The following is a 27860-nucleotide window of genomic DNA, read 5'->3' as shown; positions in this document are numbered from 1 at the left end:
TAATGTAACCCAGGTAGCGACTCTTGGGCACTTTGATGTCTTTGGAGAAGCCCTTCCAAAAGGAGAAAAATATGTCTAAATTGAGGGAGAAATGACTCAAAAGTAAAGCGAGCGAGTCGGGAGCTCACCTGCTTTTTGAAGTAGCCAATGGCGTACTCGTCGGCATAGGTGAGGAAGTAGAGGATGTTGTGTTTGATGTGGTACTCCTTCAGGTGGTTCATCAAGTGTGTGCCATAGCCCTGCAGACGGGAGAGGGGCGAGCAAAGACAAAATGTTGCTCTGAGTCCAACAAAAGTTATGAGACATAAGTTGGGTTTTTTTTTTTCAGAAAAAGTTGTAATATTAAGCGAAAAAGTCATTAAAAAAATACATAAATCATAATATTACAAGAACAGTCATAATATAAAAAGAATCGTCAAGATTTTATTTTAGGGCTGTCAGGCGATTCAAAATTTTCATCGTAATTAATCGCATGACTTCAATAGTTAAGTCACAATTAATTGCAAATTTTATATCTGTTCTAATTGTACAATAAAATGTACCATAAAATATTTTTCACATACAAAAATGTTAAACTAATAGAAATATGGCTGCATCTTTTAGCTTTTGATACGGTAATTTCATAATAATCCATAAAATTTAGTTAAAATTAAAAAAAGTGTGATATTGATTTGTGGTGAGGTCATTTTTCTGCCACTATAAGGCATAATTGCATTTGTAAGATGTTGGTGACAGCTCAGTGCATTTTTCTTTTCATATTAAAAGCTATCTAATCTTTAACATGAAGTAATTTGAGAAATTCTGCACATTTTTTAAATGGTAATATACAACTTGAACCCAGTCTCCACTAATATATGCATCATTATTAAATGTATTACTGCTAAATTTTGACGTTGACGTGTCTGCTGCATTGCGATTGGAATTCCCCCAATTTCCAAGTAAGGGGCGGTCATTAATCGCGCGTAAGAAAAATAGTAGCATGAATGGAACTCTAAATTAACGCAATAATTTTGACACCCCTATTTTATTTAGATTTAAAGTTGTACGTATTATTAAAATAATAAGTTGTTTGTCATACCTTGACCTGCTCGTTGGAGGTGACAGCACAGAAGACAATCTCCGTGAAGCCCTGAGTGGGAAACATCCTAAAACAGATGCCCCCGATGACACGGCCGTCTTTGATGAGGGCTAAAGTCTTGTGCTTGCTGTTTGTTGAAAAGAAAAAAAGAAAAACCTGAGAGATATCAGGAGCAGGCGTGTGGTCCAGGACGGATGGGTCTTACGGGTCAAAGACGAGTCGCGTGATGTACTCTTTGGGCATGCGCGGTAACTGGTGCGAGAAGACATTCTGCAGGCCCACCAGCCACATCAGGATCTTCTTGTTGGACTTTTGTGACAGCGAGTTTCCGATCACGTGGAACTCGATGATGCCGCGACGCTCCTCCAGACGGGCTGTCTCGTCACGGGCTGCGTTGGGCGTCAGCAGGTTGGTCTGCAAGTGGAAATGCACCCCATTATATCCAAGCTGTCTGCCACTGACAATTGTGTCAAATTTATAATGAATAATTAAAATGAAGATGAAAAGGCTTTTCTTTGGAGCAAGTGGTTTTTTTTTGATTTTTTTGGGGGAAAAGCAGCAGCAATCTGACGAAAATAGCCTTACTTCAAGTAATTAAATGACAAAAAAAAAGAGGTATATTTTGGAGTTCAATAAGTCATAATATAATAAAAATATATATTTTCATATTTTTGAGAAAGTCATGCTATTGTGAGAAGAAAACTATATTTCGTGAAAAATACATTATTCAGGCAATAATGTCTTTTGTATTATTTTTTCAGATAGAATGAAGGTTTTATTAGGTTTGCAATATTACAAAACAAAAGCTGCATCTTTAAGAACAAATTGCTGTATTTTGGGAACAAAATATTCTTTAAAGATAAAATGTCATAAATGTATTTTTGCAAGATATGTTTTTTTTGTTTTTTTTTAGAAATAGTCGTGAGAAAAAAAAAGAAAAACAAAGTAAAAATATTGAGAGTAATGTCAGAGATATAAAGTTATATTATGAGAATAGACATTTGTTGCGATTTGATAAGAATAAACATTTAAACAACAATGTCGTAAAATTAGGAGAAAAAAAGTAATAATAATAATAATAATTTACGACCAATGACATGATTTGACATTTTAACTGTTCTTTCCTGTAGAAAAAAAGTTATCATATTAAATGCTGTATTATTTCGAGATCAAATGAAGTAATCTTTTGGGGGTGATATTAAGAGGTGAAATTACTAGAATAAAAAAGAAAATAAAGGGAAAAAAAGTAATTACATTACGAGAAAAATAATAATATTTTTTTTATAAAACGCAATTTTTCTAAAAAAACAAACAAATAACAATTCTCAAGCTAAAAAGTTGTAATATTACGAGCATAAATTTGGCATTTTTTAATTTGGCATTACACGACTGACCTCAGGACCCAGCATGGCGGCAGGGTCTGTGATGGTCATCATGACCTCGTTGACGAGCTCCATGGGAATGTCGCCCATCACACGGATGCGCTTTGCGTCCTCCAGCGTCAGCGCCTCAGGGAGTTTACGCTTCTCGCCTAAAAAAGGAGAATAGGTAAGAATCTTCCATCCAAGAATCATCAGCAAACACATACAATATTCTGACCTATAATTGACTCAGAACCTGACGCATCCAGAGCGCCCAGAGACGACCCCGCGCTCAGGGCCTTGGAGAGGGCGGAGGAGCCCGACACAGCCGCTGGACTGATCACTGGAGAACACAATACTGTCATTTCACTGTATTTTTACATACACAAACTCACCAGCCATTTCATTAAGTACAGACGCACTGACACATTACATCCAACGTAAATCATCTGCTTCTCTTAAAATAACAAAGCTCACTTGACAACAATAAAGTTGTTTTTTTTACCAGTGAAAAAAGTAATCTTGGCAAAATAGAGTATGTTGGAGTAAGTTAATATTTTAAGCGGTCATATAACATTATGAGAATAATTTTTCTTATTGTTTCGTTTGTTTTTTTTAAAGAAAAGAAGATAGTCATATTTAGTAGTATTAAGGGAGTGGGCTCAGTACATTCGAGCAAAAGTACAATATAGTTACATATAATATTTAGTTATAATATTAATATTCATTATTATGTACATTTTAGTCTTCACAGCAACAAAGTTAGAATAAAAAGTCATACTTGGATGTTGTGTTGAATGTTGTATTCCGTCTGTCTAATATAAGAGAAAGTGATAGCTGTCCAGTGACTGTGTGTATGCACATGTGGTAAGCAAAAAAACCCAAAACAAAATATTAAAAATTCTCCTGCTTGCACCGCTCACCCGTGTGATGCCCCAGCTGCGTCCCATCGGCGGCAGAGACGGTGAAGTCGGCCTCCCAGATGGGAGAATTTTCCCCGTAGATTTCCTCTTCCAGCATAGACAGGAACCTGTCGACAGCATTCAATGTAACGTGAGAATACAATTTCTTGAGAAATTGCATGTGAATTATGAAGAGCTGATTCAAACCTGAAATGCTGTGGAATTAATTCAACTGCTGAGTTGCAGAAAGTATGATTTGAAGTTGCAATAATATATGAAATATGGAAGAAGATAAATAAGTAAAATATATATTTTATTGTGAAATTTTGGTAATGTGATGAATAGTTCCACATATGTCCTGAGTGAGTGGAACAGTTTAAGGTGGAAATTGTTTGACTGTCAAGAAATATGGACGGAGGAAATTTGTCAAAGAAAATGTGGCAACAATGAAAAATATGGGAACTTGAAGAATATGAAAAATAGTTCGAGAGATATTCAGAATGAGCTGAACAGATGGAATGGTTGGAATGATTTGAATTGTTTGAATAAGTGGAATATAGAACGGAGTTAAACTTTAAAAAATGTCAAATTATTTCAATAGGTATTACTTTCATGGACAATGCGGAATTTCAGGAAAAGTAGGAATTTTGAAAGTAAAAAATAGTTCAGAAGATATCCCGAATGAGATTAATATTTTCAAGTTGGAATAGTTGAAGTAGAATGGCAAAAATTGGTTAAATCATGAGCATTCATTGAATTCTAAATGAGCCACTGAGAACTAGAGTGGGCTAACTCAATTTCTGTCATTTTTAAGTTAGATGCTGATCATAGGGATGTGATTTGACCAAAGTGAAATTATCTGAAAATTTAGCCGGGGGTCTGGGGGCCGCTGGCACCCAGCTAGGTACTTTCAATGCACTCACATGACAAAGAAATAGACAAAACAACAGCATAAATTTTCAATGTATATTGAACTATCCCATATAAAATGGCAGTTTTAGTCAACTCAAAATCAGTCACATTCAAAAACATTGGACTGCCTTTGCTTTTAAAAACTATCACTGAGAATATCATCATATATAACTAATGTGATTACTAAGTTAACACATAAATAATGTTGAAGAGTTCAAATTTCATGAACAAATAATTGTATCATGACCAAATGAAAAGTAACTCATATTAGAGCATACCACAAATGTCTTTGTTATAGCAGAAGATGTTATCTGTCGGAGTCATGTGCATACACAATGAACTACAGAAAAAAAAAAAAAACGGAATTTTTTTTTTGGGGGGGGGGATAAAAAAAGCGGAATTCCGCGAATTAGCGGAAAAATCACATCCCTGTGATCATATGAATAGAGAAATACCAGATGAATATTTCAAGTCAATACAGTCAAGGTTCTAAATATTGACCTGTAGGGAACAGTCCATATTTATTAGCTTTTGATGCCTTGCCCATGCATTTGCATGTACGCATATTTAGCGAATGTTATTCATGTTTCATGAAATATTGATAGATTGGATGTATGTTTGGACTTTCACTACTATACTTTTAGTGTCAGCCATAAAACTTGAAATAAACATCTTTAAAATGACAAAAATGGCATTAGACCACTCCAGTTCTCAGTGGCTCAAATGATTGCGTGAGACAGATGTTGAGGTGTGCTTGCCTGGGGAAGTGTGTCAGGATAAGCGTGCGCTTCTCGGGCAGCAGCTTGTCCTTCTCCACGCGGAACTTCTCCAGGAGCTGGCGCCGCGTGACGGTGAAGATGGATTTGAGAAGGCTGCGCCCAAAGACGTGCGTGGTCTCGTAGCGTGGCAGGCTGTCGTTGCTCTGTGGCACGTGGCAGTAGCACAACCAACGTGTGTAGTCCACCTTGTAGGCCGTGCCGTCGTCCTTCTGCGTGCGCTGCCGGTACTGCGTGGGTGTTTCCAGCTTCCAGTAGTTGAGGCACAGCAGAAACATCTTGGACAGCTCAAACATAGTCTGCCGCTCCTTAGGCGCCAGGTGGCTGAATTTGTACTGCACGAAGTTCAACACGCCCTTTGGAGAAGAACATAGGGGAAACAGTGGCACCCCAATTTATAAGCTGTTGATTGGTATAGTTTTTGTCTCGAGTTGCAAACAGACATTTGCCAAAAATATCTGATATGATTGCATTGCTTTGGCACCATATTGTTGCCAAATAACTTCTATAAAACCAGTTCATTTATTATGACTTAACAAAACTGTGCCACTTTGTCAAAAAATAATAATAATAAAAAATATATATTTTTCCATAAAAAAAAAAGTTGCTCACTGGTGGAGCGTTACAGTTAGAGATGCACCAAATATTCGGCCACCGAAAATTTCCGCAGAAATAAAATTAAAGCCGAAAGAATATAGCCGAAATAGGATGTTGTGGTGACGCAAGCAAAAAAAAAACAAAAAAAAAAACGCTGCAATCAAGCGTTTGTTTGAATTTAACAGCGAACACGGAGTTGGAGTGTCCGCCTCGCTTTTCGCTGGCTTTTCCCCGTGTGAGTTTCGCAGCAGCTCCCGTGGTCATTGCGCACACCAGAGGAGAGGGGCGTCGCTTGGTGTTCAACATTTAAGCGGGTCAAAAAAAGGCAGAATTGCCGTGTACTGCAGTATACGTGAGACACTCTTTCTCCTGCAGCGCCCCTCGAACGCTTCCATTTTTTCACCGGCATCCCGGTGGCCGTGCTGAAAACTTTAGCTAATGCTAGAACTATTCCTATCAACTGTTTTAAACACGAAAACACTTACCGCTATCTCCGGGTGGGTACACACTTGTACAGGACGCTGTGTGTGACTTTGCAGTCCGTTCCCGAAGCCGACAAAAATTGATTTACTTATTTTTCAACGTTGGATGATATGTGAATGTGCCGATTTGAAGTGTGCCGCACTTTGTCCCGCCACACGCATCCGTGCTTGCCTGTGCAAACTACATTGACTATGAAGTGCAATTGCATCGCCAGAAAATACTCAACCCTCATTTGATGTTTAATGTACTATTAGCCAACATGTATGCGGTGTGGGCACATTTCAATTTATTTTGTACTTTGTTCAGATGCCAGTGATAAATAAATATTTTATAATAATATTATAGTTTTCATTAATTATAATAAATGCAATGATAGTAAAAATTGGCATGATTTTTTTTCAGCGTTTCGGTTTTCGGACAAGCATTTTTCATTTTCGGTTTTGGCCCAAAATGTTCATTTCGGTGCATCACTAGTTACAGTATTATAATAATAAAGCTGTAATGTTGGGGGGGGTTAATGTAAAAACTCATGTTTTGTTCTTTGCGAGATTTTTGTTCCACTTAAATTTTTTTATAAAAAGTTGTTTTAGCGAAAATAGTCCTAACAACGGAATAATGTTTCAGAGCCAAAAAAACGTAATTTTAGATTTTTGTGACAAAGAGTAATATTTACAAGAATAAGTTCTAGAACATTTAAAATTTTAAATAAGTCATGTTTTTTTTTTGTCCTAGAACAAGGACACACTCTTGCAAAAGCAGTCATGTTTTTCCAGGTTTGAAGTGGTAAACCTAAGCAAAAATAGTGATTTTTTTTTTTTTACTTTAAAAAATAAAATAAAAGTCAGTCTTTGCAGTGACATTTGACATTCACCTGCTCAATGTTGGGTTTCTCGAAGGGCGGAGTGCCCAGGGATCCTTCTACCACCGGCTGGCTCATCTGCAGGATGCATTTCCTCAGCAGCTAGCGAATGAAAAGAACAAATAACAGACATACTCTTTATGTTACAACACACGGGACTGATCTTCATTTTCTGTGGACACTGTTTTAATGCGCATGCTCACCTTGAACAGGTAGAAGTAGACCTGCTTGGTGTCTGTGTCCTCCTCCTTATGCACAGACATGAACAGGTTCTCCACATCCACCACCATTCCCAGCAGCCTGTTAATCTCGTCCTCCGACACGTTCTCCAGGTGGGACACGTGATTGGCTGCCAGACGCAAAACAACAAGACTATGGAATGGAGGCGAGAAGTCCATAAAGCTTGAAGTATTCAGGTTAAAGGGAACATATTGTTGGAAAACTGACTTTTTAAAGTGGAAGTCAACGTTAAACATTTCTTGCCAATAATGTTATATGTGACCTCACTAGTCTAACCATGACATTCTGATTAATATTACATTTGTCGAACATGAGTTATGAGATAGATAAAAACGGCTGGATTTTGCTGCTTAACTCAAATTTCACTAACGCAATATTAACCAGAATGCCATATTTAGATTAGTGGGGCTACATAGAACACATTATTATCCCAAATTTTTTTTGGGGGGGGCATTGTGTACAAACAATTGCACATCTGGAGTCAAATGCAAAATTAAACAACCAAGCAAATCTTTTTAGCTACCTCCCTAGTACTAAAAATGTGCAAATTAATATAATAACCGCCTCCATTCTGAGTTTCTTCACAAACAACTTGGGTGCTATTATATCTTTACATCAATTCTATTTGTTGTGTCTCAAAAATATTCAAAAGTGCTTTATTAGCAGATGACACAACCCTCTACTGTTCAGGAGAAAACCTGAAGCAGCTTCTGACTACTGTGGAGTATGAATCAAACACATTAAAAAATTGGTTTGATATGAACAAATTAACACTAAACTTAAATAAAACAAAGTTTATAGTTGTTGGTACTAGACAAACCACACAACAGATCAGAATTATGGTAAATTCAATTGAAATAGAAAGAGTGTATGAAAATAAATTTCTTGGAGTAGTTATTGATGGAAAATTATGATGGAAGTCACACATAGATAATGGCAAAAGGAAAATGTCAAAAATTATAAGGATACTCTCTAAAACTAAGGATGTCCTGAATAAGAAATCATTATACACATTATACTGTTCATTATTATTACCATATCTGACCTATTGTGTGGAAATCTGGGGAAACGCATATAAAACAAATACCAGTAGTGTTTTCAAACCGCAAAAAAGAGCCATAAGAATTATTAATTGATCAAAATACACAAAACTAACTCATTCTCTCTCTATTTATTAAATCAAATACAATCAAATTTTACGACTTAGTTGAATTTAAAGTACACAACAATCTACTCTGCCACAGTACTCAGAAGCTGTTTGGAATTAGAGAGAGTCCTTATAACATAAGGAAAAAATTAAAACAAGAACAAATATCAAGCAAAGGTGTGTTTCTGTAAAAGGTGTTAGTTTGTGGACTAATTTTGGAACTGACCTGAAAAAATGTCAGTCACTTGCTAAATTGAAAAAATTGTTTAAAAGTAAAGTTCAAAAAAAATGACTTAAATCAGACATGAGCTGTTCAAATTGTATATATGCTGTAATTTCTTTGGTTGTATCGTTATGAGTGTAATGAAAATTGTATATGTGAGTATGAGGATATGATTAATAAATGTATTCTGGTATATGCCTATGAATTTCATGTACATATGTTGCTGGCAAATGTGCGTATGTTTAAGTGCACTTGTATATATGATTAGGTTTATACATTTTTCTTTTGTTGAAATACATTAACCTTATTATTGTATCAACATAAAACGAATAAGGGGTAGGACTACATAGGTTTTTAACTTCCTTCTACCCATTTTGAACATATAAACTCTTTTCTTTCTTCCTATTCTTGTTTTTCTTTTTACTTCAACTTATATTTTATACTTGTAATGTGTTTTCTTCATGTTTATATGTTCCTCCCCCAAAAAACATATTTATAGTTATTTATGTTTCTATTTAGTGTTGTTCCGATACTGGCATCGGCAGAGGCCCCGTTACTGCATAAAAAGAGTAGTATCGGCATCGGCAAGTACTAACAAGTAACACGCCGATACTATTATTTCCAACGCTAATATAGAACTTTGGATGCATCTTGTGTTTTACTTGTGCACAACATTCACTGATGTGTGACGTGTTCACTGCATGCCAAGCTAGGATATCCTATTGGCCCTTGAATGCTCTGAACCAATGGCAGGGCAGCTTTTTCATGTTGAAAAAAACAACAACAACCCAGTTATCGGAACGGTATTGGCCGATACTGCAAAACTGGAATCGGGGGCCAAAAAAACGGTATAGGAACAACACTAGTTCTATTAGTTTCAGGTATCATTCGGACAGACTTGAGGCTGCTTGGTTTGTCAAGAACTGATCCTGTTTCCAGGAACTCGTAAATTGTATTACGTATTGTTGCAGTGTGACAGCCATGCACTGAAGTGCAAGCGGGGACAGAACACTTCATGCCAGGTGCCTATTTTGCAATGCTGCTCCGATGTCAATTGGAGAGCCACAGGCAAGGGAATAATATGTTTACAAGCAGTGCAAAGTCTCTCAAATGCTGATGGGCTCAAGTCTGTCCAAATGACACCTGAAATGAAACAGGAAAAAATGAAGTATATTGTGAATTTTGGGAGACTCTGTATTAAGGATGGTAGGATGCTGATTTCGTAGGGTACCCAGGGCATGTCCACAACTGCGGCACGGCTCGCTCAGGCTGGCGGCTTGTTGCTGCAGGTCTACGCGGGGAGCAGTGGGAGGGTTCGGATTCTTCCACCCGTTGCATTTGCATGTGTCACTAGCCTGAACACGAACACACATACCAGTGGCAATGAATGAATAGTAACAGCACCCAGTGTGCTACCGGTACATTAACTCTATTATTATTATTATTAGATTCCTGGAAGCTAAGCTAACATTATTTTTTAAATGGGTATAGCTAGGTAGCTAGCTACATGGGAAAGTTAACATTAGCAGCTATAGCTACGTGTTTATGACTTCGTAAATAAATAAAGGCAAATTATTGTAGTGGAGTGCTTTGTTTTGAACTTTAGCGAGCTGGGCTAACTGGCCTACCTTGCAGGCGGAAAAAACGCCAAGTTTCTCGAGCTTCTTCGCCCGTGGAAAGGCTCGAACTTGAGCTTTCTTCTGGCTGGCGCGTTGCTGCTGGCTCAGCCCAGGCCTGGCCGGGTCGCTGTTACCCGAACCGGAGCCTGCCGCAACGGCGGCGCCGGCCGACTGGGCATGGAGGAGCCGAGGTTGCAGGCCCTGCGCCGCCGGGTCCGACATTTCAAACGTCTTCTTCTTCTACAGTTGCCCGTGAGCTCATGTGTTGCATTCGCGAACGGCTCGGAAATTTACAAGAACTGAGACAATGTCTCTTGGTCAGGAGGTAGAACGCATATTATTCTCTACTCATTATGATTTATTTTTGTCACAATTGAGTCCAGACTAATAATTAAACTTTAAATCCACTTTTCTAATATAAGCTCGAATTTATGGTAAATTCACTCAAAGGCGACTAATAGAATAATCGAAACTGATTTAAATGGACATAAATCCGTAAAAAAAAAAAAAACTTCATATAGTTACCGAAATAATTAATGATCCGTTATCGTAAATAATGTAACTCACTGGCTAAAAAATTCAAAACAAGTTTTCAGCTACTAAGGAGGCAACGAGGATTGTGAGTAATGTAGTATTTTAACTTTGGGACGAAGTCTATGAATACAATTCCCAAAAATATTTGTAAAAATGTAAACTTAACTAAAAACAAAAAAACTTTCATTTAAAAATAAAAATTGGTGTAACTAGACTGGATCCAACTGATACGTGTTTATCAGGAATTAGACACTCAGGAAAAAACCATAACGTCTCCAGGTTTATTGGTAAAATTACATTTTCTTTTTTTTCCCACCCTCCTAGTCACGCTTCTACGCATAGTACAAATGATGAAAATTGCAAAAGCAAGCAAATCGATTCACAAAGATGATAAGACAGGAAAATGCTGAGTCGAGCATGTCGATTCACAAAGACGGTGAGACAGAACCAGTGCATTTAATACCATAAATTCAGTAAACAAAATTTAGACATGGAACAAAAAAGAAACAGCAGAAAATAATGCTGAGAAAGATAGGGAAGATGTTTTCTTCTGATTGGTGATAAACTCCACAAATCTGTTCAAACTACGCATGGGTGACGTTAATGTTAATGAAATGTTACTATTTTTTATGGTTGGGTAGTCTTATATTGCAAGGACAAATTTGCAGCTACACAACTTCTACCAAGAAGGAAGTCTGCTTGTTCTCCATCTGTTACATTATTTTTCTACACAAATACAGAAACAAACGTAAGTGAGCTTTCATGATTTATTTATTTAATAATACTATGACTGGGATGTTTGTTCCCCTAAGAGTCCACCATCAAAAGAGAGTTTTGGAGGGTGGGGTGAGGAGCTTTAAAACATGATTGGTCGCCAGGTCGATGATGTCGTCAGCCAAACAGTTTGTAATTTCCGCCGTGTTTTGGTCCCAATGCTGTGACATTGCTTAACAGCTGGCTAATCATATCTGGTCCGCTTCTCCAAGATGGTTAAGTGGCTGGGATTATCTGATGTGGAGGAAGCCTCTGTGGGTTAATTGCCCCCGCCGCCGCAACACTGGCCGCCGCGGCCCTGGGGTGCCGCCTCCTGCAAGTCCACGCCCCCTCGGGCCCGGCCGCCGCCACCCACCCCGCCCTGCGGCTCGTTCTTGGGGAGCTTCTTGGCTGTTAGGGATCACAAATGGATGGAAATGTTTTGTTGAAACAGCTCTAAATAATTTTGCAGTCACCTAACACACAGGTACTGTATGTGGAATACATACTGAATGATAGACATTATGTAATGCCATTTAATACACTGCTGCACCTTTTCTTTTTCTTTTTTTAACGAAAGTTACGTATGCAACTACGGTTCTATGAGTACCGAACGACCGCCAGGTGGCGGTGCTGAAACAGCACGGAAAATCCCCCACACGCCACTCGAGAAAGAATTCATAAAGGATATGTCCATTGTTCCGGCTGACGTGACCCTCTTGTATAAAGGAGGAGCGTAGCCGGAAACGTGTCTCTCAGAACCTTCTCGCGCAAACCAACACGAGGGTCCTGAGTGACAAGCAAGACTGGCGATCGTTTGGGACTCATAGAACCGTAGTTACATACATAACTTTCGTTCTATTTTGTCCCTCCCGACCGCCAGGTGGCGGTGCTGAAACAGCATGGAACGCCGAATACCAGCGGTGTCACGAAGACCCGGGAAAGTGTACCTCCGCCAGACCTCGAACCACATCCAGTCGATAAATAGAAGTGACATCCAAACTGTAGAAGACAACCAGGAAGCAGCCGCACAAACGTCCTCCAAGGACACTCCTTTCAGAACTGCCCATGACGTAGACGCACTCCTGGTGGAGTGACTGTGCACCCCAGGAGGAGGGGGACGACCAGAGACCCGGTACGACTGCTGAATCACCTTCCTGATCCAACGTGAGAAGCGTTGCTTGGATGCAGCAGCCCCTTTATTCGGGCCGTCATAAGCCACAAAAAGCTGGGTGGATGCACGGAAACATGCCGTTGCATCCAAATAAGAGCGGAGCGCCCTCACAGGACAACAAAACCTCAACCCCATCTGAAGACGGAGGAGCAAAACGAGCGAGACGAATAGGGTGGTTGGCTTGAGAGCCAGACAAAACCTTTGGCACAAATGCACCCCGTCATGGTGCCAACAAAGGCATTTGGGGCTAACAGATAGGGCGTGGAGCTCCCCCACCCGCTTAGCGGATGCTATTGCAAGCAGAAACGCTGTCTTGTGAGACAGCCAGCGAATTTCCCCTTCGACCAACGGTTCGAAAGGGGACTTACTCATGCGTCGAGCACCAGACAAAGGTCCCAGGTGGGGACTCGAGGCTCCTAGAACGAAGGCGAAGGGTACTACCCCTGAGGAAGGAGGCCACTAGGTTATGGCAACCCACTGCAATATGGCAGGCTGAAATGGCTGACACGTAGACCTTGATTGTAGAAGGGGAATGGCCCTTATCGTAAGCAGATTGGAGAAATTCCAGCACAGTGGGAATAGGGCACGTCACGGGATCCCTCCCGCAATTTGCACAACACTCCGTAAACACCTTCCACCTGTTAGCATACAGCAAACGAGTGGACGGAGCCCTGGCATTAAGGATCGTATGCTGAACAGAAGACGAGCACTCAGTCAGCAATGGGTCTCGACCCTCAGCGGCCAGACACACAAATGGAGTCAGCGGGGATCGGGATGCAAAATCTGACCCCGCTGTTGGGACAGTAGATCCAAGCGACTGGGCAGGATCCACGGTTCGGCGGAGCAGAGACTGCATAGGAGTGGGAACCAAGTCTGGGCTGGTCAAAGAGGGGCCACCAGCAAAAACGAGTGACCCTCAAGATGGGTCAGATGAATGAGGGGGAGAGGTGGGAAGGCATACATAAGGCCCCTCAGCCAGGGATGTGTCAGAGTATCCTGTCCTAGTGGGCTGCTCCGTTCCCTCAGGGAAAACCAGAGGGGACAGTGAGTGGACTCCTCGGAGGCAAAAAGATCTAGCGTCGCTTTTCCGAAGCGATTCCAAATGGCGTTCACTACCTCCGGGGTGGAGACGCCAATCCCCCTGAGGTGGACGATGGCGGGAGAGGTAGTCCGCCGAATGATTGACAATGCCTGGGAGAAACATGGCCCTCAAGCTGGCAAGACGGGGGGCGGCCCATCTGAGAAGCCTTCGTGAGGCCCATAACAACTGGGCGGATCTCGTCCCGCCCTGATGATTGATGTGATACACAGTGGATGTGTTGTCCGAACCTACCAGGACATGGCGCCCTGCCACGAAGGACAGACAATCGATGAGGGCCAGATGCACCGCCTGCAGCTCCAGCACATTGATGTGCTGCGACCTGTCCCCTGCAGCTCACTGGCCTTGAGCCATCCTGTGTTGCCAAACAGCACCCCAGCCACTCAGGCTGGCATTGGTGACGTGTGGGTACCACCCCCAACGGGACTCCCGCTGATAGAACAGACCGGCAACCCCAAGGTGCGAGAGCACGATGAACCGACTGGACACTCCGATGAACAGACTCCGCTCAGAGGGAACAAGAAAGGACTTCTCCAGGTTGACCTTGAGTCCAAGTCGTGACACATGCTGATTGCCTGGCCCCTGGTAGTTGCGCATATCAGTCAGTCGTTCAAGTAGGGGAGCACCTCCACGCCCCTCGATTGCAGGGGAGCAAGTGCCGCCTTCACTACACGTGTGAACACTCTGAGAGAGTGACAGTCCGAATGGGAGTATTTTGAACTGCCAGTGGTGACCGTTGTAGGCAAAGCGGAGAAATTTCCTGTGCTGATGAGCAATAGGGATGTGAAATTAAGCGTCCTTCAAATCGATTGACGTGAACCATTCCCCTCTGGCGATCGTTCTGACGGCTGACGTAGTCAGCATGCGGAGGGGCAACACCTTTAGGTAACGGTCGAGACCTCTCAGATCCAAGATGGGGCGTAATCTGCCTGTCTTTTTTTGGTATGAGGAAGTAGGGGGGGTTGAATCCCCTTGGATGAGCCAAGGGATCCACTGCTTCGATAGCGGACTTGGCGAGGAGGGTCGCTAGCTCTTGATCTAGAGCCAGCGCCATTTCCGGGTCTCTCTGACCCTGCTGGAGAGAGGGGTCCGGCGTCGGAACTGAATCCTGTACCCATGAGACAAGGTTGACAGCACCCACGGATCCGAAGCGAAGGCAGCCCAGTAATGTAGCTGGCGACAGGAAAAGGAACCGACTGCCAGCCCCTCGGGCTCAATCCGTGGCTCGCCCGGATTTAGGGGTATGGGAGGGATGGGGCGTGGGCGTGTGAAGCTCGGGGCTGACCCCACCCTCGGCCAGAAGGACGAACGTCACGGAAGTCCGCGACATGTCCCTGCAAGGGACGACGAGGCCTATATCCCCCCCGTAGGCCAAAAGGACTGCACATTACAGAGGGGCGGCCGGGAGAGCAGCTCCGCTAGAGTTTGACGGAGCATAGGGCCTGGCAAGGCGAACAAATTTACGCCTTGCGTCATCAGCACGCACTGTGCGCTCCAGCCGGCCCGTCGCTGCAGAACCGAACACATGACCCGGTACCACAGGGAGGTGACGCAGTTCCTTCCGGGAGGGCTCACGCAAGGGCGACTGAGCCAACCAGACCTGACGGCACGCTTGGATGAGCAAAGACTACAGCTATGCTCTCTCGAAAGGAGTGATAAATCCCTCAGTGCCATGTTACAGAACGATGTAGCCTCATCCATTACGTTGTCTCTCAAAGCTGCGGAGAGAGCCAGTAGGAGATGCGCCTATGCGTTGGCCAAGCGTGCTACCACCGTTGCTGCGTTTTCAGATTTAATGACTATATGATAAAGATTTAACAGTCATGTGCGTGCCAGATTCGGTTGTCTCAGCGCCAAATGTGCATTTGCATTCCAAATATAATGTGCATGAGCACCTGCGTACCAGTTATGTGCAGCCCTGGTTAAGAAAAACCCTTGTATTATTGCCGTCCAGCAAAAAGCTTATTTCCAGATTTTGCGGGTTTCTCTATTGATCGAAATACAAAATAGAAATGACATAGTAATATACAGTAAACTACAAAATTAAATAATCTATCCGTTCACATTCCCACCAATCTTTGGTGAACGAGGCCATTTCCTTTCCCCAAAGCATACAGCTGTATTATAAATATGATGCTTACCAATAGCCATAAAAATCTCATTCACATTCATGGCGGTTTTAGCCGACGTCTCCATAAAGAGCAAACTGTTGTCATCTGCGTACGCTTGTGCCTCCTGACGAAAATTTAGCACAAAGACACACAAGTGAGCAACAACACAAAAAATAAAAACGTTTAAAAATAAAAAATAAAATCCATTTCAGTCTTTACCTGGAAATCAACAGCTCTCTTGTTGGCCAAGTCTGCTTTATTCCCTGCCAGAGCAATAACAATGTTTGGGCTGGCCTGTCGCTGCAGCTCTTTCACCCAGTTCTTTGCACGTGTGAAAGTGTCCTTTTTAAAAGGAAGAAAAAAATGTTTCAAAACATAAGTACGTTTTTATTTCTATGTTCTACACATGACCGAGTGACATAAAAGCGCAAAGGTCTGTAACAATCAAGTAATCATCAACCCAAATGGGAGGACAAGGGTCAACGAATGAACAGCAAAAGTCTACCCATCTGGGCTTATCACTCACTGTGTTGGTAATGTCATACACAACAATGGCTGCCTGGGCGCCTCTGTAGTACATGGGCGCCAAACTGTGGTAGCGCTCCTGGCCCGCGGTGTCCCAGATCTCAAACTTGACCGTTGTGTCGTCCAAGCATACCGTCTGTGTGAGGAAGGCCGCTGCCATTGTCGGATAAAAAGAAAATGTTTTTTATTGGAGGAAACAATACATGGAAAGCAGGTATTGCCAAAGTTTTCATCTCATAAAAAAAAATAAAAATCCGCTCAAAAATGGCAATTTTGTTGACTGAGAATAAAAGGTCAATGCATAAAAAACAGGAGTATCCTTTCCTGACCAATGACAAACATGTTAACAATTTCTTTGTGACAAGAAAAACGGTTTGAGGGCAAAATGAAGGTTTGCGAGAGTGTGGCGAGTGTCTTTGCAATGTTTTGCAACATTGAACGAAGTGTGCCGGGAAAAAACCCAGCTTGTTCAAATTTTTAACATTTTGATGGTGACAAAAAAAGGGTTTGAGAGGATGAAGAGGGTTTGAATGTGTGTGGCGAGTGTCTTTGCAACGTTTTGCAACATTGAATCAACCCTGTTGAAAAAGTAACACTCGCTACATGCGCACACCCTCGCCAGCCCTCAGTGAGATATGTAATTTTAAGGGGTTTTCCTGTGTACAAAATTCAGAGGCGGCCACCTCCAGCCTGAGCCACTGATATCACTCAACACACTGAGCCCGGCAGGAACACATTTTAACTGCAGTTGCAGTGTTGCGCCATTATGGAGGCGCTATATCAACAGCAGTGCACCGGAAAGACCTGAAGCAACAAGCGAAGAAGAAACAGATTTCTTTCTCTTTTTAACTTTAATGTACCAAAGAAGAAACAGATCATGGAGCAACTGTTGCTGGTTGCGAGGTATGTATTGTGTTAATATTTGTTAAATTACAATGTTGTTGTCGTTTTTTTAACAGAGTGAGTTATTTTTATTCATATTTTTTGTTTGATATACTGGAGAATTATAAGTCCATCACTCTAAAAAGGATGCACTTTAACTAGTTTAGCTCTCATATAACAATATCAGTGGCATTTAAAAAACAAAAACGATACGATTCGTGCGCAAATATATCGTCTTCAAATATTGGTTATGGGGACAGGCCTGGCCATGACAAGATTGTACAAGTATATGGGTGGTGGCTGCTGACTCAGGTTTTTGTCTCATGACAGAGGAAACCAACCAAGCTCTCACTTCCACAACGCATACTTAAACACTTTGTTTTAATCTTTGACCAACACTGCCGCTGACTTAGCGGAGTGTGAAGGTCAAACTCACCTCCGATTGTGCTCTCCTGGTACTCGTGGAACTGGCCTTTGACAAAGCGTAGCACCAGGCTGGACTTGCCCACCGCCGACTCACCCAGCAGCACCAGCTTGAACTGGCAGATTTTGTTGCTGGCTGCCGCGGCGCCGTTGGTCCGCGTGGGTCCGCCTCGTCCGGCCATGGGGCTTAATTCGGGGTGGGGGAAGGTAGAAGCAACGGTGGCTTCACTTAAGACAGGAGCCAAATAGAAGAGGAGACCAAGCCAGGGGAACTGAAAAACACAAGTAGTTACATACAATAAATTACAATTTAGTCAAATTCAGACTCATTACTTTTGTACTGACAACGTAAAGTTATGTTCTTCAGCTTGTTCAGCACATTTTGTTTGTGTAGATCAGTGGTGCCCAAGTCCGGTCAGCCTGTTTTCAATGTTTCCCTTCTGCAGTGCAGCTGAATCTAATGATCAGCTAATCAGCAAACTTTGCAGAAGCCTGATAACGATCCTGATCATGAATCAGGTGTGTTAGTAGAGAGAAACATGGAAAACGGGCTGGATAGGGGCTCACGGGGACCGAACTTGGGCACCCATGGTGTAGATCAATTTGCTATTTTTAAATTACACACTAGTGAAGCAAAGTAAAACAAAACATTTTGGATAAAAGGTATCCGTGTGTTGGATGTGCTTTTAAGAGGCATGGCCTCGAGAGTGACCATATGGACTCGAGTCATGTTGGCCAGTTAGTTCTCTGTGAGCGTCTCGTTGTGAGCTGTGGCCTACAGCATCTACTTGTGAGTGTTGTCATTTTGTCTTTAAAAGGCTGAAAATAGATTGCTGACTGCGGCTATCCTTGCCCACATTCAAGGGCATTACAGTTCCCATTACGGGGGGGGGGGGGGGGGTCTTCTGAATAGCCCTCACCTGCTTTGTAGTTATATTTTAACAGGTAATATGAAGTCATGTTTTAGTTAAGTAACGCTAAGTAATGTTTTAGTTTGCATTATAAACAGTATGCTAACTTTCAACTGTGACTTGACTTGAACCAACAGCCGTCAAGAAAAAAAAAAGCTCAAGACTACAGAGAAAATGCCACAAAATCTGCCTAATATCGATGTTTCATGCACAATTTGTGAACCGGCACAAATCAAGATCTGAAGTAACAGTGGTTCAGCAGGTCAAATTTCTATATGTTTCATTGAATACGTTTTATTTTCATGAAATAAACATCGTAAAGTGTTCAAAAATAGCATTTTGTAAAAAATACTCAACAAATAAGTCAGCAATTATTTCAAAATATAGCAAGTTATCAAAAAGGAGGAGCTGGACTCAACACATGACTTCCTGTTTCTGACCTCATCAGCATGTGAGTTTGTGTGTGCTGTAAAACCTGGAACTCGCTTGCACGATTTAGAAAGTTGCACTTGCACTAAAATGTTGCAAAAAGTGGAGGTCAGCCAGCCTCTGTGCTCGGCGACAGGACAGGAAACACAGGAAGTGGAAAGCGAGCGGAAGTGTTTTTTTACTGCTGAGTACGATAAAAAGTCGGGATAAACCTCGGCTTGGTCACATGGCACACGTGGGGAGGCGTCAAACATGATGAAAGATCAAGTTAAAACATCATGGCTGATGCAATCAACTTGAAGTGCTGCTGAGCCAGGCTTAATCTTCCACATGTGACGGGAGATCACGACTCCCTCTATAAAATATTCAGCAGCAGCCAATCACAAGACTCAAGCATACCAATGCTAGCAAATAGATGGCTAGTCTGCTACTTAGATCTCAAAGTACCATTTTGAGGGTTGTTCATTTTTAAGTTTCATACTTAAAGGAACTCTCACAAATTCACACAATCGCTACCAAATTGAAACCGGTATAGTATACCAGTGATTATTCTTCAGCTGCTCAGTTTCAGGAAGCTTGGTGTTAGATTAGGGCTGGACGATTAATCGAAATTCTATCATGATTTTGATTTTGGCTTCCCTCAATCTGTAAAACGTAATAATTGAAGAAAAACGGTTAATGTGCAAAACCGCGAGGTGAGTTTACAAGTTCTTAATGTTGTGAAAGTACCCTGAATGCACCATGTTGCTTGTAGCAAGTCTGGAGCAATGTGATTCTGCCGTCCCTAAGCGTCCTTTAAGCAATTTAATGACACCCCAGTTGCAGTTAACTGTAAAACTAAACACACAACAAGAAGAATTACATCCACTGTATATTTAATACAAAACATGCTTCGTTTTTAAAACATCACTAGCCTAGCGCTAATACTAAAGTGAATGGAGGATCCCATTCAACTTTCTTCTATTCTCAATTTGTGTACACAATGGATGCACGGCACCGCACTATCCCCAAGAGGCCATATCATGTTTTAATTGCTATTTTAGTATATTCCTATTTTAATTTCTTACTCATTTAATTTGTCGCTGTCCTCCTAAAGCATAATTAACTCATTCACTCCCAGCCATTTTCACTGAAGCAACCCCCTTCGCTCCCGGCTGTTTTTTACTGGATTTTTACTGATTTTGCAAAGCCCACAGAATATTGTATTCTATTGCTATAAAAACATGGAACCTACCAAAATAAAGATTAGAGTCTCTTCTTTGTGTTTCCATTTTGCAGCAATTAGCATTAGAATCTAGCTAAGTTTAATCATTATTCACAAATATTAGGGGTGTGCCCAAAAATCGATTCTCATAAGAATCATGGTTCTCATTTAGTACGATTTAGAAACCATTTTAAATGCCCCAAAATCAATTTTATTTAAATGATTTTATACTGTCTTCCCTTTGTTTGTGTACGCCTTTGTTGGGAGCGCTGTTCATGTTGTACCCGATTTGGCCACTTAGGGGCAGTGAGGTTGCACACGGTCTGCTACACTGTTAAGTTGTAGCCAGGTTAGAGAGTAGAAGGAAAAAGTCTCGATCAAGTTATTCCAATAAAAGTTTTTTTTTTTCAGCGTGGAGACGTCCTTTTGAGTGATAAAAGTGCCGCGAGTAGAGCACTAATTAGCATTAGCGAGTCAGGCTGGAGTAGATCATTACGATTGCTTGAACATCTATAAATTGAAGCAAACATTAACAAAAACCGGAATCAAATCAAATCGTGAGATATTCAAAGATTCCCACCCCTAACAAATATGTTTAAAAAAAACTGTGGGGAAAAGATCCTGCCTGGTTGATCTCATACTCTGCTGCCACCTGCTGGCCGTTTTTGTAATAACTACCATTGCTTCAAGCGTTCTCTTCAGTTCAGAGGTTGCATCAAAGCCTTCTGTATGCTCTAGCATAAAAAAACAAAAACATATAAATAGGTTTTTGAGACCATGGTAATATTTAAAATAGAACATATTTATACGTTTTTGGGAACAAATGAGTTAAAAAGCTGAGTTTTCTAGAAATCAATTAATTTTCCTTTCCTAAAAATTCAAGGATACAAATATCCAAATACTTTTTTTTTGTCATACCAACACACATTTCCACATGAGATAGCATAGCACACAATACAATCCCTGAGGTCCCAGGTTTGCCCAACAAGTCCCCAGACTTGTGAAAATAACATAAGATACAATAAATACGATAAAGAGTGTAATGCAATGCTTAAGTTTGAAAATGAAGAAAGGAAATGCAAGAGGCTTGAATTTCACATGATATTTACAAGGTTATTTTATACTTGACAAAAGGAATAGTGTTCAAGAATAAAGTGTTCAACGTGAAGGTAAGAATGGGCGTAAGGCTATGATCATAGTTTTGAGTAGCTAAGTTTGAGTAATTGGTCTACTTGGTCTCAGTCGCAAGTCATGGGTCTTGCAACAGGATAATGGCCTAAAACACAAAGCTTAAAAACACCCATGAATGGCTAAAAGCAAAACACTGGACTTTTCTGAAGTGGCCGTCTACGAGCCCTGATCTAAATCCTATCGAACATAAGTAGAAGTAGCTGAAGCATGATGTCTGGAGAAAGCACCCTTCAAATCTAAGAGAACTAGAGTTTTGATTATGAAAAGTGAGCCAAAATACCTGCTGAGCGGTGCAGAAGTCTCTTTGAAAGTTACAAAAATTGTTTGAGTGCAGTGGCCAAAATATTAGGTTAAGTGAATCATCATTTTTGTCCAGGCCTGTTTCATTCGTTTGCTTGTGTAAAATAACTTACGGTCGTTGAACCGTAATTCAAAACCCATGTCGGCTTTTCATTGGTTAATTTTCATGTACATATTTCCATTTATTACTACTTTTGCCAGATTTGTGCTATGTTTGTGACCACTGAGGTTTTTTCTTTCATTAACAGAGGAGTATCAAAAATTGTGTCCATGTGTACGTGTGAGAGGTACACATGTGAACAAAATTATTGGTACCCTGACTCGGATGTACCTTTATCTATTTTCTTACATTATCTTGGAATCTTTTGTTACCATCCACATTATTGGTCCATCCATATTATCCGTCAATTGATTTTGTCATCAATTGAAGTTTGAAGACACCTGTGATGCTAATTAGAGGACACACCTTGGTTGAACATATCCCTATGGTTAAATTATTTTCCATTTTATGTAGGGGTGCACCGATCGATCAGCCAGCATATTTATCGGCCCCAATTTCCTTAATTTTGCGTAATCGGTGATCGGCCAAGCCCTTAAAAATAAACCGAACTTTTCCACCAATCTCATCTCCTTCCTTAGGAGGTCTGAAAGTCAGCCACTGTCTTCTTCTGCTAAGATGACTAATAGGCTTTTCATTTTTATTTGAGAGAACTACTTCATGTGCACTTAAAACAACCCGTTTGTATTACTTCACAGACATTTTTTCAACATTTCCAGTAAAACAAAATTGGAACAAGGTGTCAGTTTTACTGGAAAACGTCGAAAAATATTTGTGAAACAATGCTGCTTTTATGAAGAAAGAAAAAAAAAATCGGGATCACCAGGTCAGACTTTTTAAAAAGGTGGATCAGTAATTTTTTTGTAGTGGTACTATCTTTTTTGTCCAGGCCTGTTTCATGAGTTTTTACTATTATTTTTTAATTATTCTGTTAAACCACAATTCAAAAGCGATGTCTCTGATTAGTTAAAAAAAAAAAAATTGTTATTTCCATGACAACTGTGTTTTTTTTCTTTCATTAACAATTTTGTCCACGTGTGTAGCTGATAGCTTTCCATTCAGATGTGTGTGTTTTTTTCTTCTTCCGGGATGTACAGAGCTGCTCACATCAACGGATGCTTTGCTTGCATCCTTAATGGACCTCCACTGGGAAGTGGGTCAAAGTGAGAGAGAGAGGCGGGGAGAGAAAGGCAGAAAGAGAGAGAGTGGGATAAAGAAGGAAAAAAGGCAGGAAGGAGGAGCTGTCAAGAGGGGGAGAGCCAGTGATATATTCGTAATGGCCTCCTGTACAGGGTCTACTACACAATAGTCAAGCATTCGGTGACGCATCACCTTTCTAAATGTGGACACAAACTACAAATTTCATCCCAACTAAACCATTCATAGCAGTAGTAGAAATAGAAGAGTGGAAACGCAGAGAGTCTCTTTTTTTATTAACTGAGTGAAAATATATATTTTTTTACAATTGAAGCTACAATAGTAAGCAGGACTTAGGCTGGAGGTGGTGAGCAAATAAGGTGGAGGTGGCCGCCTCTAAATTTAATACACAGGAAAAACCCTGGTAAGTTAAAGAGAAATAACGGCGCACTGGCGCAGACATGTTTGAGGGCGTACGTGACAAATAGGTATGGGCTCGCAATTGACTGGTCGGTTTATGCCGTTAACGTTGATTTTCGACGAGCTTTACATTGTAGTTTGTTTTAGGATTACAAAATGCATGTGATCGGCAGACCGCTCAAAGGCGTGGCACTGATTTTATCTAAATGGCGCTTGCCAGCTTTTGTGTTTGAAATGTTCAGTTGTCAACAGGCAGTTCATGAAAAGTGCAAGCTCAGCAACAACAAAACACTCTGCTGTCAGTCTGTCTGGCTAGCATAGGCTTTCGAGATTCAGGGGAGAGGTTTAGGGATGGGAACCTGGTGACATAACTCAGGAAAAGCAAAACAGGAAAGTCATCAACATAGTTAGCAGCAAGGTCAGAAGGGAAGAAAAAAACAATCTCTGGCATTTCCTTTTCCTCTGATTTCTATGAAAAGGCTAGATAGAGCACCACAATTTCAGAAAGTTCACATTTGATTTCTAATACAACTAAGAATATGCCTCTAAAGTTTTTATTACACACATGCTCATGTTAGCAGAAGTCAAAGAAAAATGTCCAACGGCTTTTTTGCAACACGTACTGCATTCCAAAAGGAGACTCCAACAACATCCCGTATCACAGTTAATCTTGACTTTTTTTTCCCTAATCATTTTTACATTGTTATATTCAATAACTAAAGAACATTTGATTACTTAATTATTTTCCACGTACAATTAATACCTTGACATCACAGGTGCTCAGAGCTCAGGTAATAACCAATCAAGGCTCACCTCTTTTCTGGGTTCAAATGGTTATGTGACACTAGCAAACTGAGACACGTGGTTGTTACCTGAGCCTTGAGCACATGTGATGTCATTTTCAGTTGACAGCAAGTGGCAAAATGTGTTTTTAAAAAAGGTATTAATTGTACATGAAAATAATGAAGTCATCAAATTAATTATAGACACAATATTAACTGAAAATGGCTTTGACTCCCTTTGTTCATTACTCAAAAAGAACACACACCTTTTAACAGACTGAATCATCCTCATTGGTTGGAATTACTTAATTTTACTCGCAGTATATTGCACTGTACATTTACATAAAGTATATAAGTATAGTAGTGTATAGTCTACTTTACTGCTGAAATAATACCTCAGAAAAGATCTAATACCTCGTACATTTTTTGAAGTGGACAAAAAAAGTGTGGTGCCTCACACCAAGTCAAAGACATCAAGAATGTTGCGGCAGAAATATTTATATAACTGTCCACACATCGATTTTCCTTCTTGTTGTTTTTAGTTCATAAAACACGTGTCACTGCTTCAAGAGGACAACGTGCAATGGCCATAAACAACAAAAGTGGCCAACCTCAAACTCGTCGACGGTTTCCTCATCTTATAAACTCACAAGCCCGCTCTGTGAAGATTATACAGGCACATTAGAAGCCCAAGAACAACAGCAAAAAGCATCAATGAACCACACCAAAACAAAATGAAAACTTAGTAAAAAGACAGAATGGAGTGAAGTCGAGGCAAGGAATCACTCCCAGTGCATGACTTGGACCAGTAAATGACCAATCAGAGCTGTTCACGGCAAAATACCGCAAGCAGGAGAATTGCCACTGCTCATTACATATGTTCTGATATAGCACTACATCCCCAAATAAATGTTGCTCCACAAACAATGTTTAAGTTTTACTCTTTTTGTTTTGCACTTATACACAAAAGGTTGCTGTTGCTGAATCTCATATTGAAAAAGTTTAACTATGAAATTGTGTTTCAGAACAATTATTTACAAAAACGTGAACAGTTAAAATTGTAATTGTTTGCCCTTTTACAAAAAAATCTTCATAGTTGAAATGATGAGTGTTAACTATTTAAAATTTCTACTCAAAAAATTTCCTGCCGTGGTATTTTTTTGCTAGTAACGAATCGACGTTAAAAGCTTGGTATCGTGACAACACTACTCGAGTAAATATTGTCTAATCTCTTGTGCCCCATGAGAGCAGACTGATTGTCTTTGTGTCAAATCAAAATAAAACATTAGCAGCTTTAGCTTTGGAGAACATTCAACAAGCCAGAGAAATGGAATGGACCAAAGCAGTAACTAAATCAAGTTAATGAATTCATTTATGTTTTCTGCATTGTCAATTTGAAATCATGTCTTATTTTGAATAAAGGGATGGAAATTAGAATGAAGGAAAAAAATCAGAATCACCAATCAACAGATTAATAAATCACTAAATAATCATTAGTTGCAGCCCACATTGTATAAGTTAATATAGCTTCTTTTTTTTTAATTAAATAGATCTACCAAAACAAATTTGATCTGGGAAAGGTTTCGAGCTGAACATATGTACCGGTACAAAAAAGAACATACAGTTGAGTACAATAATTGCTACTTCCAAAAGCTACTCATGACATTCAAATTGATTCACAAAGGATTTATTTGGCTACATTGAACTATGAAAAGCTGCTTGTGAATCCACAACTTTAATAATAGAAAATCACGTTTGACAAAATGCATTAAAGTAAGATTGAAGGACTTTAGATTTTCTCTGGAGAGGTGTGCATTGTGTGCAACCGTATGCAGCAAGATGTCCTCTGCGAAAAACAACTAATATTACAGCAGCCTAATGAGTTATTAAATGGAGAAAAAACCTTTGTCATATGTCTGTATTATACATCTGTTGGCCAAGGCATCAAAAGGAGAACAAGTGACACGGGGCATTGACTGCAAATCATGATGCACAAACTGTTTAATTCTTGGCATCTAATTATTTATTGGCGTATGTTTTTACAAACTCAATACTGTACACTAGAGCACTGTTTTTCTTTGGGAAAAAAAGGGTTGGTGTTTTTCTGTCTGGTTGTAACGGATTAATGGTGGCCCTCGGTTTAGAAAGGGCTCACCAATTCCGGTCCTCGAAGTCCGGAGTACTGCAGGTTTGAGATTTTTCCGCCTACCAACACACCTGTTACTAAAGATCAGAATCATTATCAGGCATGCTGATGAGCTGATTATATGAATCAGGTGTGCCTGTGGGCAGAAACATCTCAAACCTGCAGAACTCCGGACCTCGAGGACCGGAATTGGGGAACCTTGGAAATGAAGTTAAGAACTGTGGGGTGAAGAAACTGTACATGTATTTGTATTCATATACCCCACTTAACATATTAGGAAGGGACATGAAGCGCAAGTGCTTCATGCCCACTCACATGCAGACACACCAACATCAAGTGCCACCTTACCATATGGACATGCATGTAGACATACAATGCATACAGTATTTTCTATATATTTGGTACTTGCAATGTGTTTGTGTAATATATAGTTACATTATGTTTATAATGTGTGTTTTAAAATGTGTATGTCTGTTGTAATGTTTCGATACGTTTAAAAGGTGTGGGAAAGGAAAAAATAAAAATAAATAAAAAATAGAAAGCAAATATAACGATTTTTTTTTTTCAATTTGGGTATGCAAGTGCGTCTGGAATGGGAAGGGGGGGTCTCTCTATAGTTCATTGCGCGCCGTTCGTAAATCGGTAGCCGTCGTAACCGCGGACCCTGGCAATTTTCCTGAATCATGTATTCAAGCTAGAAAACAAGCCACCAAACAGGTCAACGTCAGCTCCGACCACTTTCCTTTACCGATGCTAACCCATTAGCATCATCAGCTGAGCATAACGGCGAAAAGATATCGGAAGGAAGGACGGAAGCTTCCCCCGCCCCCGAAAAAAACTTCACATTCCGCTTACGTTAGCAGCCTAACATCAACATGACAAAAACGCCGTTAAGCTAAAATATAACTCGGCGCTTCTTCTGGTTTGTTATTGTGGCCGAAAATTATGTCATAAGCGGACGAAAAACATGAAATTCGGCTCTTTTTTGTTGTTGCTGGACGTTCGATTCGGTCTCGGCTACCTAGCGAAGCAGCCCCGCCACTACGACTGAGATGTGTTTGAAACGTCAACAACGTTTATCTAATATTTATTAATAGATATCCGACTCAAGTTAGCACCCAGTGGTTCGTAAGAATTATTAAATAGATTTCACTTACATCACTTTTTCTTTTTTGGCTGCTCTCATCGGCCGTCTTCTTCTCCGTCTTCTCCTCCTTCTTTGGGCTCTGTGGCCTTTCTTCCGGGAACCGCCCACTCTACGTCAACGTCCGCCTAACCAATGACAAGCGCACGGAAGAATTCTTGCGCAAGTATCGCGAGGCTTTAACATTTATGCCAACGACCTGCGCGTATGTATGTATTTATTTATTTTTAATTATGGAGGTTCCTCGGTTCGTGTTTTATTTACAACAAATAAATTAATGGATAGTTAAATGAAAAAAAACCTTATAAAATATGTCTTTTTTATGAGAGGGATTTCATTATTCAAAGGTATCAGTCAGGTACAAAAGAATTTCCACTGTATTAGGTATACCACACTGGATAAAATATGGCACAACAATGAATTGGCTTTACTAAGAATAG

The 27860-nt window shown here is 40.5% G+C and overlaps 2 protein-coding genes across 2 annotated transcripts in view; both read right to left on the bottom strand.

Annotated features, from left to right (window-relative positions):
- kat2a (K(lysine) acetyltransferase 2A) overlaps nt 1-10470 on the bottom strand; it is a 13185-nt gene extending 2715 nt beyond the window's left edge. The window contains exons 1-12 of the mRNA XM_077559213.1: nt 10207-10470; nt 9810-9933; nt 7172-7317; nt 6981-7070; nt 5012-5385; nt 3363-3469; nt 2678-2782; nt 2473-2609; nt 1284-1492; nt 1079-1205; nt 129-239; nt 1-52 (exon numbers count right to left, since the gene is read on the bottom strand). The exon at nt 1-52 is cut by the window's left edge and continues 92 nt beyond it. Coding sequence (XP_077415339.1) covers nt 1-52; nt 129-239; nt 1079-1205; nt 1284-1492; nt 2473-2609; nt 2678-2782; nt 3363-3469; nt 5012-5385; nt 6981-7070; nt 7172-7317; nt 9810-9933; nt 10207-10419 — 1795 coding nt within the window. The 5' untranslated portion in view covers nt 10420-10470. The remainder of the gene's footprint in view (nt 53-128; nt 240-1078; nt 1206-1283; nt 1493-2472; nt 2610-2677; nt 2783-3362; nt 3470-5011; nt 5386-6980; nt 7071-7171; nt 7318-9809; nt 9934-10206) is intronic.
- A 528-nt stretch (nt 10471-10998) lies between these two features.
- On the bottom strand, nt 10999-27564 carry rab5c (RAB5C, member RAS oncogene family). The gene is made up of 6 exons (XM_077557688.1): nt 27434-27564; nt 17712-17970; nt 16395-16546; nt 16088-16210; nt 15899-15992; nt 10999-11895 (listed from the first exon to the last, which is right to left on the bottom strand). Exons 2-6 carry the CDS (start codon nt 17878-17880, stop codon nt 11765-11767), a joined length of 669 nt encoding a protein of 222 aa, XP_077413814.1. The 5' UTR covers nt 17881-17970; nt 27434-27564; the 3' UTR covers nt 10999-11764.
- Between the last annotated feature and the right edge of the window lie 296 nt (nt 27565-27860).

This window comes from Vanacampus margaritifer, chromosome 2 (genome assembly GCF_051991255.1).
Source record: "Vanacampus margaritifer isolate UIUO_Vmar chromosome 2, RoL_Vmar_1.0, whole genome shotgun sequence".
In the NCBI taxonomy this organism is placed as follows: Eukaryota; Metazoa; Chordata; class Actinopteri; order Syngnathiformes; family Syngnathidae; genus Vanacampus; species Vanacampus margaritifer.
Note: the sequence above shows the minus strand (reverse complement) of the source record. Positions and strands in the feature narration are given on the sequence as shown.